Source organism: Mesoplodon bidens (genome assembly GCF_964165515.1).
Source record: "Mesoplodon bidens genome assembly, chromosome: 4".
NCBI lineage: Eukaryota > Metazoa > Chordata > Mammalia > Artiodactyla > Ziphiidae > Mesoplodon > Mesoplodon bidens.
In genome coordinates, this window is record NC_138160.1 from 134,970,570 (window position 1) to 134,984,561 (window position 13,992).

The window sequence follows — 13,992 nt, forward strand, 5'->3', positions numbered from 1 at the left end:
AAGACATGTTTGATTTTCCTTTCAAGTCTGTATCACCATTTGTCACTATTGTATGTTATTTCTGAGTTTATTTAATTACTAATTCTTTGAACTATCCAGTGTACCCTACTGGAGAGTACTACATTCTACTGGTCTATAAGCTCCATGTCTCTCTGGGTCACCTCTACAGTCCCCTGCTCAATACGTATTTGTTAAATACATTTAACTTTGGGTTTATCAAACCTACCGTGGTCCTCTCCTGGTCCATTGGGTTCATCCAACCAGGTTATCTGGAAGTTCCTAAAACATCAGGGCTGGCGGTGGCCTCATGGACCATCTAATCCCCACCCCCGCTTTGTACAACAAATGGGGAAATAAGACCTGAGGGCAAATAGCCAACAGTCAGCTATAAGCTTATGCAAAATCAGCGCTAAAAATCAGGTCTTTGGTTTCCCAGTTCTCTGATATTTCAGGAAATTGAATCATTCCTTCTCCCATTTTCTTTTCTTTAACATCTTTATTGAAGTATAATTGCTTTACATTGTTGTGTTAGTTTCTGCCGTATAACAAAGTGAATCAGCTATATGTATACATATATCCCCATATCCCCTCCCTCTTGCATCTCCCTCCCACCCTCCCTATCCCACCCCTCTAGGTGCTCACAAAGCACCGAGCTGATCTCCCTGTGCTATGCAGCTGCTTCCCACTAGCTATCTATTTTACATTTGGTAGTGTATATATGTCCATGCCACTCTCTCACTTCGTCCCAGCTTACCCTTCCCCCTCCCTGTGTCCTCAAGTCCGTTCTCTACATCTGCATCTTTATTCCTGTCCTGCCCCTAGATTCTTCAGAACCAATTTTTTTTTTTAGATTCCATATATATGTGTTAGCATACGGTATTTGTTTTTCTCTTTCTGACTTACTTCACTCTGTATGACAGACTCTAGGTCCATCCACCTCACTACAGATAACTCAATCTCGTTTCTTTTTATGGCTGAGTAATATCCCATTGTATATATGTGCCACATCTTCTTTATCCATTCATCTGTTGATGGGCACTTAGGTTGCTTCCATGTGCTTCCTTCTCCCATTTTCTTATCACCATTTTTTAGATTGACATCCTTTCTCTGTTTTATAATCTAATGTTGGTATGAAAGTAGAACCTTATCAAGTAAAATATGGTTGTTATTAAGGACTGTCATTCAGGATATATCTACCCAAGCAACAGGAATTGGAAAACTTAGAACGTTGACTTCAAACAATGGTCATCACATATTTTAACTCACATATGGAACCTGTTAAACATTTTAGCTCCGTGGTTTTAACCCAAAGATGATTTTTAGTCTATTTTCATTTATACAAAAGCATTAATCATAATTATGCCCATGTTAATGAATGTATGTCTAGAAAGAATTTACCAGAGCAAACTCCATTAAGCTAGTTTAATTCCTTCATCAATTTTCTAAACAGTACTCTTAAACCATGTCTGCCCATTTAAAAAGCTTTTCTTGAAATTAGTGTCTGTAAGAGTAGTTCTTTTCTGTGTACAACAAAGATTTGATTTATCATAAATTTCTTAAACTCCAATGTTACTAATTATAACTTCTATCATGAAGTTATAATTTAGAATTTAGAATTTAGAAAAATCTAAATTTTTCTTCCAGTATTTAGTCCATGGCTATTTTCAACAGGTACAGATTTAGGCACTTTATTGTTTCTTAGTTTTATAAAATTGAATTTCCCCAGATCAATAAAGAGTTACAAACCAGATTTTTGGGTTTTTTTAGTTATTCTCACCTACAGTAAATTTTGTTCTTCACCATTTTATCTCTTATGAGGTTTATTTTCTGGTGATTATTTCTACCAATTAATTGTAGTTTGAATTGGACAAACATCTGTCTGCTTTAATTTGCTTCTTCCTTAAACACTGAGAACATTTTTAACATTTTCCTTTGATATCCCAGGGTTGCTCTGTTTTCCTGGTAGGTATTGGAGGTGGCTAAAGATAGTCTTCTGTTTAGATTAGATTGTTACCTTATGAAATTTTAAATTTGGGGAGAAAACACTTTAGCTCTGACAATTCTCATCCCATCCCTCATTTTACAGGGAAGGAAATCAAGGGCCAGAGAGAGTTATGTGATTTGCCCAACATCACAGAGATATGACTGGATTTCAGGGCTCTTGACATCCAGGACACTCTGAGGGAAAAGCATGACCAAACTGACCTCTGAACTTGAGCATACTTTCTAGAGAGGAGAAACTGGCTTTTTTATTACTATGGCAACAAAGTACATTAGAGATTTTTTGACAAGCTTACTTCCTACCTGTGCTAGTAGGAAAAAAGAGCCATTGAGCTGATCTTTATGATGATTCAAAACACTTTAGAAAGATCCTGTCACATGCTTTATAAGTTCCTGATTGATTGTGTGGAATTAAGTTACTGCGCAGAGAACCAGCTAATGGAAACACATTGATGAAATCATTTCTGAGGGACATTAAATGGAACTTAAAGCTGAAATGGCTTTATGGATTTTTTCACACAAACTGTTTAGGAACATTTATTGCCAGTAAATTATATTGTGTCAAAAGAAGGAATCAGTAGGCATGGCGTTAATAGAAACCTTTTTGAAATAATAAAATTGAGAATAATTTATTATCTAAGAATGGATAGAGGATGGGATGGGGGAATTCATCCTGATGAATGATTGTCCACTCTGCAGCTTTTGGGAAAGTGAAAAATGGTGTGGAAATCAGAACTCTGTTAGGACTTGGAAAGAAATGGTCTTTTTTGAAATGTATTAATATCTCATTTCATTGTACATGGGAATTGTTTTGAGAAGAGGAGTGATGGGGATTTAGCAGGTATTACTTGAGGCTATAAACATGGGTATTTGTTCATGTTTCATAAAAAGATGAACAAGTAGAGAGTTACTTAATCTGCTGAATGAGGGTCTAGAGTAGGGTCAAGGGCATCAGTTTCAGAGCTGAAATGCTGGAGTTCAAATCCTGGCTCCCCCTCTTCACTGTGTGACCATAGAAAAGTTTCCTGACTTCTCTGAATCTCACACTTCACAACCGTAATAACAGAAATTAATAGTCCCTCCCTCACAGGGTTATTTTCATGATCAAATGAAGACAGTTTCAATAGTTTCTACTTTGTAGTGAGTGCTTTTAAAATGTTATTTTTTAAGAGTCATAGAGTACCCAAATAAGAGGAAGAAAGAATAGGGTTCATGAACATTTTGGTACTAGTAGTAATATTTTATTAATTGTCATTTGATGATTGCTATGTACCAGAGATCTCATTTAGTCTCCAAAATCCCTGGGAGATGAGGGTACACCCATATCTCTTCTTTTCAGAGAAGGAAACTGAGCGTCAGAGAGATTCATGCCCAAGGTCACTCAGCTACTGAGAGCTTTTGATAAGTTCCCCTGAGAATTCACATGCATGAGTCTGTCCTCCAGTATGTATGGGACATGTGGACCCCTATGGCCGAAGTCCAGCAAAAAAACAATCAAAGGGCATCTGGTTGGACGATGGAAGCTAAAGGAGCATGAGTGTCTTGCCCTTCACTTTCATCCACAACCAGAGCCTGTCAGTTACCCATCTCCTCCACCTGGCAGAGCCCATCCCATCTGGATTTTGCTTGCTCGCCGCGTAATGAGTGGCACATTGGCCTGGCACTGAGAAAACAAGGCACTAGGGCGCTAGGTCTAAATGTGGGTTCTTTAGTCAGATGCCTGGATGTGAATCTCAGCTCTAGTGCCCACTGGCCATAGGACCATGAGCCCCACACGTCTTTAGCCCCAGTTCTCTTAGCTGTAGGTTAAGCAGGTTCCTTGGTCTGGGAAAGAGAACACAAGCCTTCTGATCTTATTCTACTTTAAAGAGATATTTCTATTCAGCCCAAATAGCATTCCTTTATAAGCATACTCCTTTATTTTAGTGGTATCGTTCAAATGCACCGGGGTGTGATTTTAGACATTCATTTAATATATGAGATATGAGGAATTTTATAGCAGTAAATCAGTACTCGCATAGAAGTGGTAGTACTAGTTGAATTGAGTCCAGGAGGAGTCTTGGGAACCTAAAGTCGAATCTGGTTATATCCTATATAAGACCTTGCTCCTGCCCACACAGAGCTTACGAACTAGTTGAAGAGATAAGATGAATGTCTGCGAGGTAAATCCCAAATAGCGTGTACTCAGTGCCTAATGAGTGTACGTAGTCATCTTACAAGTATGTGTTGAGTGCCTGCGCTGTGCTAGACAGCGAGGATAGGACAGAGAGCAAGACGCACTCCTAGCCAGGAGCACAGCAAATGCACTTGCAGGTCAGAGAGCTGAGGATCCAAGCTCAGGTGTTCAAAGGAGACCATGTTCTTTCCACAGACACCGCTAGTGAGCATCTGTAATGTGCAGGGTGACTTTATTGTCACCCTTTTTCCCCCTTGGCCTTGCTTTCAAAGGGTGGCAGAGCTCAGCGCCCCCAGCTGCAGTAGAGCAGTTCCCTCTTGAGCCTAGTATAGCCAGAAGTAAGAAGTAAAGTAGCAGATGAAGTTTTCTCATTGTATCTGACAAATAAAGAAACAGGCTCAGTACAGAGTTTGGATGGGATAAAGAAAATGGCCCGAGCTTTTGAGGTTCGTTTTTCATAAGAGCCAGTCATTCCTCATTTTTGGACAACTGTTCTGAATATGTGTAATCTATGTCCTACTGTGTGCACCTACTTGGTACAGTCACCAGAGTTGCAAAATAGATCTTCTTTGACTTCAAAGATCTTACAAAATGATGGAAAGAGTGGGCATGAGAAAGAGGTGAAACATTAAGTGTTACAGCATTCTAGAAACAATTCAAATAATGAAAGCTGTCCGTGGGCAATACCCATTGCCATTTGGGTGAGTCAAACAATTACGGCTGATTTGGAAAGAGGTAGTGCTCTTTCTGTTGCAGCTTTCATGGAATTCTCGGTAGAGGAAGAGGAGGTTTGAGCTGACACTAGAGAGTAGAGACAATGTAAATAAACAGAAATAACTCTCCTCTCCTTATTGCGATATATAATTGTTCCTTTAAATATGTAGATATAGACATAGATATTTTTAAATAGAGCCCAAATGGCTAAGAACTAAGCATCTCTAAGAATGTCAAAGAGAAGTCCCTGTTAACTAGAGTAGCAGCAGATGGAGTTGTTCAGTGACAGACAAGATGGCCCTGGGAGTTGGCTGAGGGCATGGTCTTGGGTTTCACACAGCTTAGAGCCACCTTCCGATGTGTCAGTCCCTGTCCTGTGACTTCTGCAAGCCTGTTTTATCCACTTGGCAGCCTCCACAGTGCCTTTGGCCTAGGTGCTCCTCAAAGGATCCCAAAAATGTTGGAGAGGGGAAATGGATATTCTGCAAAACCAAATGTAATACGTATGTAACAAAAGCTACATTATAATTTGTAATCCACCCCATTCTTAACTCAGTTACTGTATTAGTCAGAGTTCTCCAGAGAAACCGAACCAATAAGGTCTATACAGAGAAAGAGATTTATTGTAAGAAATTGGCTCACACAATTATAGAGGCTGAGAAATCCCACACTCAGCTGTCTGTGAAATGGGGACTTAGGAAGGCCAGTGGTGTAATTTAGTCTGAGTCCAAATGCCTGAAAACAAGGGGAGTCAGTGGTGTTGGTTCCAGTCTAGGTCTGCAGGCCTGAGAACCAGGACCACGGACAGCAGGAAAAGATCAATGTCCCAGCTCACAGGGTGAGGCAGGAAGGGGGGAATACTTCCTTCCTCCACTTTTTTGTTGTATTCAGGCCCTCACCTGATAGGATGATGCCCACTTACATTGGAGAGAGCAAACTGCTTTATTCAGCACACCTATTCAAATGCTAATCTCATCTGGAAACACCCTCACAGACACATCCAGAAATAATGTTTAGCCAAATATCTGGGCACCTTTTGATCCTGTCAAGTTGACACGTACAATTAACCATCACAGTTTTCAAGAACACAGTAAAGTTTCAATCACTAGAGCAAAATAAATAATATATACTTAATAAAACAGTGAACATTCTTATGAAATTTACACCAAAAAATGTATTTAACGGGGCTATGGGTACATTTTGAAATGTACCTGTATATTTGAAATGATGTGATTTGGGATCTTGGAAAGTAGAAGTGTCTACAGGCAGAAAATGATCTTAAAGTTCCCCACATGGAGTGTCTCTATGCCAACTGGAACTGTCAGTTTTATGGGGTTGTTGCAGGGAATAAATGAGATATATCTATGATGGTATCCAGCAATGTGGTAGTCACTCAAAAATGTTAGCTGAGAATAATAGTTATTATTCACCAGAATATTCTTTTAGTGACCATATATTATGTTAAGGTAGGAAAAAAATTCTGATTTTACTTACAGTGGTCTATTACTCATATCAGAGAGATTAAATATTTCCATAGTTGCTACAAAAGCCAGGAAATCAGTTCATTTTCCTAGAGTCATTAGTATGTCGGGATAAACCTGGATTTGGAATAACAGTGGTTAGTAGAGGATTTCTAGACATTACACCAATGCAAGAGGATTCTAGAAATTCACACATGAATGTAAGATATTATTCCGTCCCTTCTTACAGCATCAAAGAAGCACACTGAGCATATAAAAATAAACACCTTTACTTCAGGATACTGCCTGGCTAAGTTTCATTGAAAAACAAATATCCAGTGCAATTGTCTGTGATAAACTGAGGCTTAAATGATTTGAAGACACTTTGGGAGCAGACAAATTAGATAATCACAATCTTTACGGCTGGAAAGGTTGAGCCGATGTTGACAAGTTGTAAAGATAAAAGCTTATAGCAAAGTCAAGAGCTAAATGTCTTAGATTGGGTCGGGGATCATTGTTAATCCTCAAATTGTAAAAGCACTGAACTTCAAAGGATCCCTCATAGTGTTGTAAGTTTTCAAGATTATCGTGTAAAACTTGATTTACTGAAAAACTTTGGCTTAATTGTCCTTAGGCAAATACCTTGCAGTCTTACAGCATTTTCTACCATCTAACCCATTTCTTAGATGTTGTATGTGTTATGTGATTTGTGCCCCATGCTGCAGTAACAGAATTTCAGCTGCTGGTTTTCAAAACACTTCCAGTTGGGTGACTGTTAATACTTTATGAGAGATATGAGTCAGACCATGCCATTTCTAGGCAACTTTTTTTTTTTTCTTTTTAAGCCAACATGGAATTTGCCTTATGGCCTCACTCTGATCTCAGCAAGAACACATTCAGAAGAGTTCCTTGTTTTTTCAAAGGTTGTTTGCATGAGTTGATTGAATGCTCTCCTAGCACGGAGACCTGCCCTAGAGCCAGTGGCAGAATACCCGTGTACTGGGTTGTATAAAGGATTCACTGCATTTAGCTCCATTCGTTGTGCTGACTGTGCCTCCCAGTTACACATCCAACTCTCCAACCTCTGTTTGCTTTTTTCTTTTGTTTACAGGAGCAGAGGGCACAGTGTTCCCTAAATCTATAGAGACACCTAATGTCAGGGCAGATCCCTTCAAGGAACTAAGGTAAACTTCTGAGTATGGTTTGCATTGATTAAGTGGCTATTTGCTCTCTTTGTGCAACTGGTTGATGATCCATTTTGAATATCTATCATGTAACAGTATCATGAGTGTATGAACTGGGAGAGATTAGAACGGATGTGAAGATAAGCTACAACTAAGAGAGAATTTTCACTGAGGACTTAAAGTTGGAAGTTTGGAGGAAGTGGTTGCCAGTCTTGGAGTTGTGAGATTTAGGATTCATTCATTTGCAGTGTGTATTTCCTGATGTATTTTGTGGTACCAAAATCCTCTCCAGTTAGAGAACTAATCAGTAATGTGTGCTGATCAGCCCAAAGAATAGTGGTGTTTAAAAGAAGCTGGGGCTTCCCTGGTGGCGCAGTGGTTGAGAGTCCGCCTGCTGATGCAGGGGACACGGGTTCGTGCCCCGGTCTGGGAAGATGCCACATGCTGCGGAGCAGCTGGGCCCGTGAGCCATGGCCGCTGAGCCTGTGCGTCCAGAGCCTGTGCTCCGCAATGGGAGAGGCCACAACAGTGAGAGGCCCGCGTAAAGCAAAAAAAAAAAAAAAAAAAAAAAAAAAGAAGCTGAACTGTAAATACAATACTTTTTTTTTTTTTCCTATCTAACAAGCTCCCCATTTTCTGGAATGATAAGGTTCTAGAACTACCTTCTGTGGGTATTCCATGTACTGGTGTTAATTAAATATCCATAAGCCTGCTGCTTTTAGCAGAAAAGGGCTCTGCGATGCCATGTACTTACCAACAACTTATGGAAAGCAAAAAGGAACAATAGACATACCGACGGACAAATAGACAGAGATATAGCCTAAAAACCATTCCTGCCACCGAAGAACTATCCCCAGCCCTCCAAATGAAACATATATAAAATGGTATGATGATACAAATATAACTTTAATTTTCATGGTGGAATTAGAGCCATGAAGAATTCAGTGAATATTGGCTTTCTTCATTTCTCACAGTTCTTTTAATTAAGACCAATCATAAATCCTCATAAATAGCCCTGAATAATTCTTGCATAACGACATCAACTGTAAGCAAACGCACCTGTATTGCACAAGTCATACCTTCTCTTTCACAACCAGCCCCGAGATCTCTGTTTTGCGAAAACAGCAGCAGCCACGTTGGAGCTTGCATTTCCCTAAACAGAAACGTGTCCTCAGTAAGTGGAGAATATATCACCTCATTACAAAACCATAGCATTCCTACCAGGCCTGTAAGTCTTTATGAATATAGGGAAATAAATCGGGCAAAAGGAAGAGGATAATCGGTGGGGAGTGAGAACCTTTTCTTAGCAAAATGCCGTATACAGTGGGGCTATATTTTTAAAATTACATACCACACTGTGATGTTTTACATGTTACTGGAATAACCATTTTCACCAGGCCTTCCAGAGGCCAGAAGTTGCCTGACTCTCTGTCAGTTAGATCCTGGGTTTCATATTATGCTAAAGCTGGAATCTTCTAAGCAAATCCACCCAAGGAAATGTGCATTTTAGGACCCTGAGAGAGCTCATTCTCTGAGAATGCACTGAATCCTTGTGGCTATGATGTAAGAACTCTTTCAAGCAGGCTAATGGGTGGCCCAGTTCCCTGTCTTTTCACAGTCCTCTTTAGGAGCAGGGGGTTTTATTTGGGGGGGGAAGGGGGGGTGTTTTTTACAGAACTAGTGAATGATTTGTGCTGATCAGTGCAAAGATAAGTATGTCTAAAAGGAGCTGAACTCTATCATGTACCACAATGTTCATTGCAGCTCTGTTTACAATAGCCAGGACATGGAAGCAACCTAAGTGTCCATCGACAGATGAATGGATAAAGAAGATGTGGCACGTATATACAATGGAATATTACTCAGCCATAAAAAGAAATGAAATTGAGTTATTTGTAGTGAGGTGGATGGACCTAGAGTCTGTCATACAGAGTGAAGTAAGTCAGAAAGAGAAAAGCATTGTATGCTAACACATATATATGGAATCTCAAAAAAATGGTTTTTTGGTCAGAGATTCTGCCACAAAGCACCATTAAAAAAAAGTTCCAGAGGGATGGAGAAGCCAAGTGATCACATTCTAGGCTCCTGACTCAGTTCAGGCTGTTTGTGTACACATCAACACAATCTGAACAGGGGCAAACAAAAGACCAACTTAAGAATTACATACTAAAGTCTTTTTGTGCTTCCTTTATTTATACTTAGACTGACTTCTCAGATAAACAAGTAAAACTTAAATATCCATCCATGTCCCTCAGCTACTCAATCAATCAAACATGAGAAAAATAACATCTATTTTAGAGACCTTCTCTTTTGGGATAATTTTTGTTTCCTCAGGCCCCTTTCTTGGCTGCTGGAGGTTTTTTTTGTTTGTTCTATTGTTGTTTTCTGTTTGCTTGTGTGTTAATAAGAAGCAAATTTTAGGCCTCTGGCGTTTCTTCCTGGAATATCTCAGTTCCCAGCTAAAGGAATGGTAGCTTCCTCTCTGTGCGCATTTTGGTTCACTGCTTTTCTTATTAGAGTTACTGTAGTTACTATATTTGCTGTATTTGCTTAAGACGTTTGTAAATAATCCAGGGTTGAGCTGAAAATCACAAAAGAGGGTTGTTTCTCTCCAGACAAATAAGGAGTGTTGGTAAGGTCTGCACCCAACACCCAACTCAGGCGTATTTGTAGACTCTGCTGCTGCAGGGCGATTCTGAAATCATGACGTATGGCTCTAGATTCAAGATTATACTTAAAAATGTACCAGGCACTACCCCCATCCCTCTAATAAGAAAAACTAACTTTGAATAGAAACTGGATTTGAATAAATTCATGACTTAAAATTTGAATATTTTAAATGTTCACACAGTTTTTTTTTTCCCTAAGTCTATATAAGACAAATGGAAAAAATCCCTGATCTCAGGCCGTGCCTGATCTGAGACTGGAAATAGGCCATTCAGTTTGACATAGGTATTTTCTGTAAGAACAGAGACTACCTTTGAATGACTACCTTGCTCTAAGCATTCTTTTCAACTGTGAAGTTTCCTTATAGGATTCTGATCCTACCAGAATAGGAAATGGACTATGAAATCCTATTTCCCAGATGTATGCCATGACAATTGTAAAAGAAAGGAAGAAGGTTATATGGACCAATGTACACAAACAGCCAACTCTGTTCCCCTAAATATCACTAAAAGCTTGGAAGGAACCACAAAAAAGCAAGAAGCCAGAAGGTCTTCATAAAAGAATTCTTCATCAGCGGCTGTGCTGATATGCTTTTACTCTACCTTCAATTATAACAAGGGTGGTGACCTGATTTTCCATTTCATTGTCTATAAGGAAGGAGCTGTTTCCCAAGTGTTGTTTTCAGATTCTTTTCCCATATAGGTTATTACAGAACATTGAGTAGAGTTCCCTGTGCTATACAGTAGATCCTTGTTAATTATCTGTTTTATGTATAGTGGTGTAGATATGTTAATCCCAAACTCCTAATTTATTCTCCCCCAACTTGGTAACCATAACTTTGTTTTCAAAGTCTATGAGTCTTGTTTTGAAAGTAAGTTCATTTGTATCATGTTTTTTAGATTCCACATATCAGTAATATCATATGATATTTGTCTTTCTCTGTCTGACTTACTTCACTTAGTATGATAATCTCTAGGTCCATCCATGTTGCTGCAGATGGCATTATTTCATTCTTTTCTCTGGCTGAGTAATATTCCATTGTGTATATGTACCACAACTTCTTTATCCATTCCTCTGTTGATAGACATTTAGGTTGCTTCCATGTCCTGGCTATTGTAAATACAGCTGCAATGAACATTGGGGTGCATGTGTCTTTTTGAGCTATGGTTTTCTCTGGGTATATGCCTAGGAGTGGGATTGCTGGGTCATATAGTAGTTCTATTTTTAGTTTTTTGAGGAACCTCCATACTGTTCTCCATAGTGGTTTTACCAATTTACATTCCTACCAACAGTGTAGGGAAGGTTCCCTTTTCTCCACAGCCTTTTCAGCATTTATTGTTTGTAGACATTTTGATGACAGCCGTTCTGACTGGTGTGAGGTGATACCTCATTGTAGTTTTGATTTGCATTTCTCTAATAATTAGCGATGTTGAGCATCTTTTCATGTGCCTTTTGGCCATCTGTATGTCTCCCTTGGAGAAATATCTATTTAGATCTTCTGCCCATTTTCTTGATTGGGTTGTTGGTTTTTTTGATATCGAGCTGCATGAGCTGTTTGTATATTTTGGAGGGTAATCCATTGTCGGTCACTTTGTTTGCAAATATTTTCTCCCATTCTTTTCATTTTGTTTATACCAAGTATTTTTTTTGACACTTTATTAAGAGTCAAGGCATGTGATAAATACTTGAGATGTAGAGTTAAATGAGTACTCAAATAATTTATAGTTAAGGAGAATAAGACAGAAAGCAACCTCAAAATACAAGGTAATGAAATGTAGGATAGATGTATGAACCAAATCAAAGGAAACACAGAGAATTACAAAACCTACCTAAGAGAGTTAAATAAGGCTGCCCAAAGGAAGTGACATTTTAGTTGCAAGAAGAAAAAAGATAAAACCCAAAAGTACACGTCAGGTTTCAAAAAGTGTGGTTCTCTACAGCCATTTAATATAGGGGAAAGTACCCCAACATATTTCTCTAGCACCCAAGAATGTTACTGTGTTATTGACAAACACGAGGGATTGTAATTTCCTCATGACAGTTGTGTTCTTTAAAAAATTGTGTGAAGGCAGTTTCAAATATGGTAGCAAAAGACTAAAGATTGTTACAAGTTTCAAAAATCAGTATGTGGGCTTCCCTGGTGGCACAGTGGTTAAGAATCTGCCTGCCAATGCAGGGGACACAGGTTCGAGCCCTGACCCGGGAAGGTCCCACATGCCGCGGAGCACCTAAGCCCGTGCACCGCAACTACTGAGCCTGTGCTCTAGAGCCCGTGAGCCACAACTACTGAGCCCATGTGCCAGAACTACTGAAGCCTGAGTGCCTAGAGCCCGTGCTCCACAACAAGAGAAGCCACCACAGTGAGAAGCCCGCACGCCCCAACAAAGAGTAACCCCCACTTGCCGCAATTAGAGAAAGCCCGCGCACAGCAACGAAGACCCAGTGCAGCCAAAAATAAATAAATAAATAAATACATTTTAAAAACCCCCCAAAATCAGTATGTAATTCAATTCAGAACTGAAAGATTCACTGATAGCAAACCCATTCTACAGCCCCCAGTAAATAAGGTATTACTTTGTTACTGTTTATTTTTCTCTATAATATTACCAGGGTTTTAATGATAAAGCTGAAAAATTATGATACATCTGTTACTCCCAATAATGCCCTTGAATGTTTTGCAAAAATTTTTTTTTAACCGGGTAGGTACTCAATCTGGCTCCTTTGGAAATATGGGAATTTACAGTTTGTGTGTCTTATAGGGAAACAGGGATTAGACAAGCCTCCCACAAGTTGACGAAAATGAATTTATTCATTCTTTAATTGTATTCTAAAATGTCTGCAGCCAGCCAAGTGGTTTGTAAATTTAAGTGGCAAGAACAGTCTGTCAGAGCTTCAGGGCTCATTGAATTTGAGGCTTGGCAATCCTCCTCCACTTCTTTGTCCTCTTCAGAATTCACAATACCAAAAATAATGGATTGACAGTCTGATTTTAAAAAATGTACACACACAGGTAAAGAGAGAGACACACACACAAAGACAGAGATACAGAGAGAGAACAGGTGGGAGTGGGGGAAGGGAGAGAAGAGGCCAGAAGCTGTGTATTGAGCTTTTAGCTATGGTACGTGGTGAAAGGGGGAGTACCATTGTAGAAGAAATCTTTAAATTTTCTCCCTTTTACACATTTTGCAGACATGTTCTGTAATTTTCTTCCCTCTCTTCCACCCCCAACTCCAAATACTTAAGACTAAGCTTTTTTAGTTTTGTTTTGCATGTATGAGATTTAGCATTATTTGATCATATAGCACAAATATTGAAGTGATTCAAAGGAGAAATGAAAAAAAAATGTAGTGGACCAAATAATAGCAGTTACTTACTCCAAGGCCTTAAAAAATAGAATAATGGTGAAGCAGTGTTCCTGATGGTCAAGAGCCTGTGCTTTGAAGGTATCCTGCTCGGGCTTTGAATTTGGTACCCATGCCTGTCTGCTTTGTGAACTTGGGCAAGTGTCTTAAGCTCTCCTAGCCCCAGTGCCTAGAATGAAGGAAAAGCTCAGTGAATACTAATTCAACACATGTTAGCTATTGGGAGGACAGGCAAGCAGCTCGCTCTCTCACAGGCACACAAGAACTCAGATGGGATGGGAGTTCCCAGAGTTTAATATTTCTTTAACCCCTAAAAAGTTTCCATCAAATCACAGTGACCAACGATTATTTCTCAATTAAAGACAAAAGGAAAAAATTATTGACTACTTCCATCTACTATTAACTGCATTTTATATAAGAGAAAGGAT

General features: G+C 39.2%; 1 protein-coding gene across 1 annotated transcript in view; it reads left to right on the forward strand.

Moving 5' to 3' along the window:
- The window catches only part of SGCD (sarcoglycan delta), a 400,556-nt gene that overhangs the window by 292,062 nt on the left and 94,502 nt on the right, over positions 1–13,992 (forward strand). Inside the window, exon 6 of the mRNA XM_081230634.1 lies at positions 7,463–7,535. Within this exon, the coding sequence (XP_081086760.1) occupies positions 7,463–7,535 (73 nt within the window). The remainder of the gene's footprint in view (positions 1–7,462; positions 7,536–13,992) is intronic.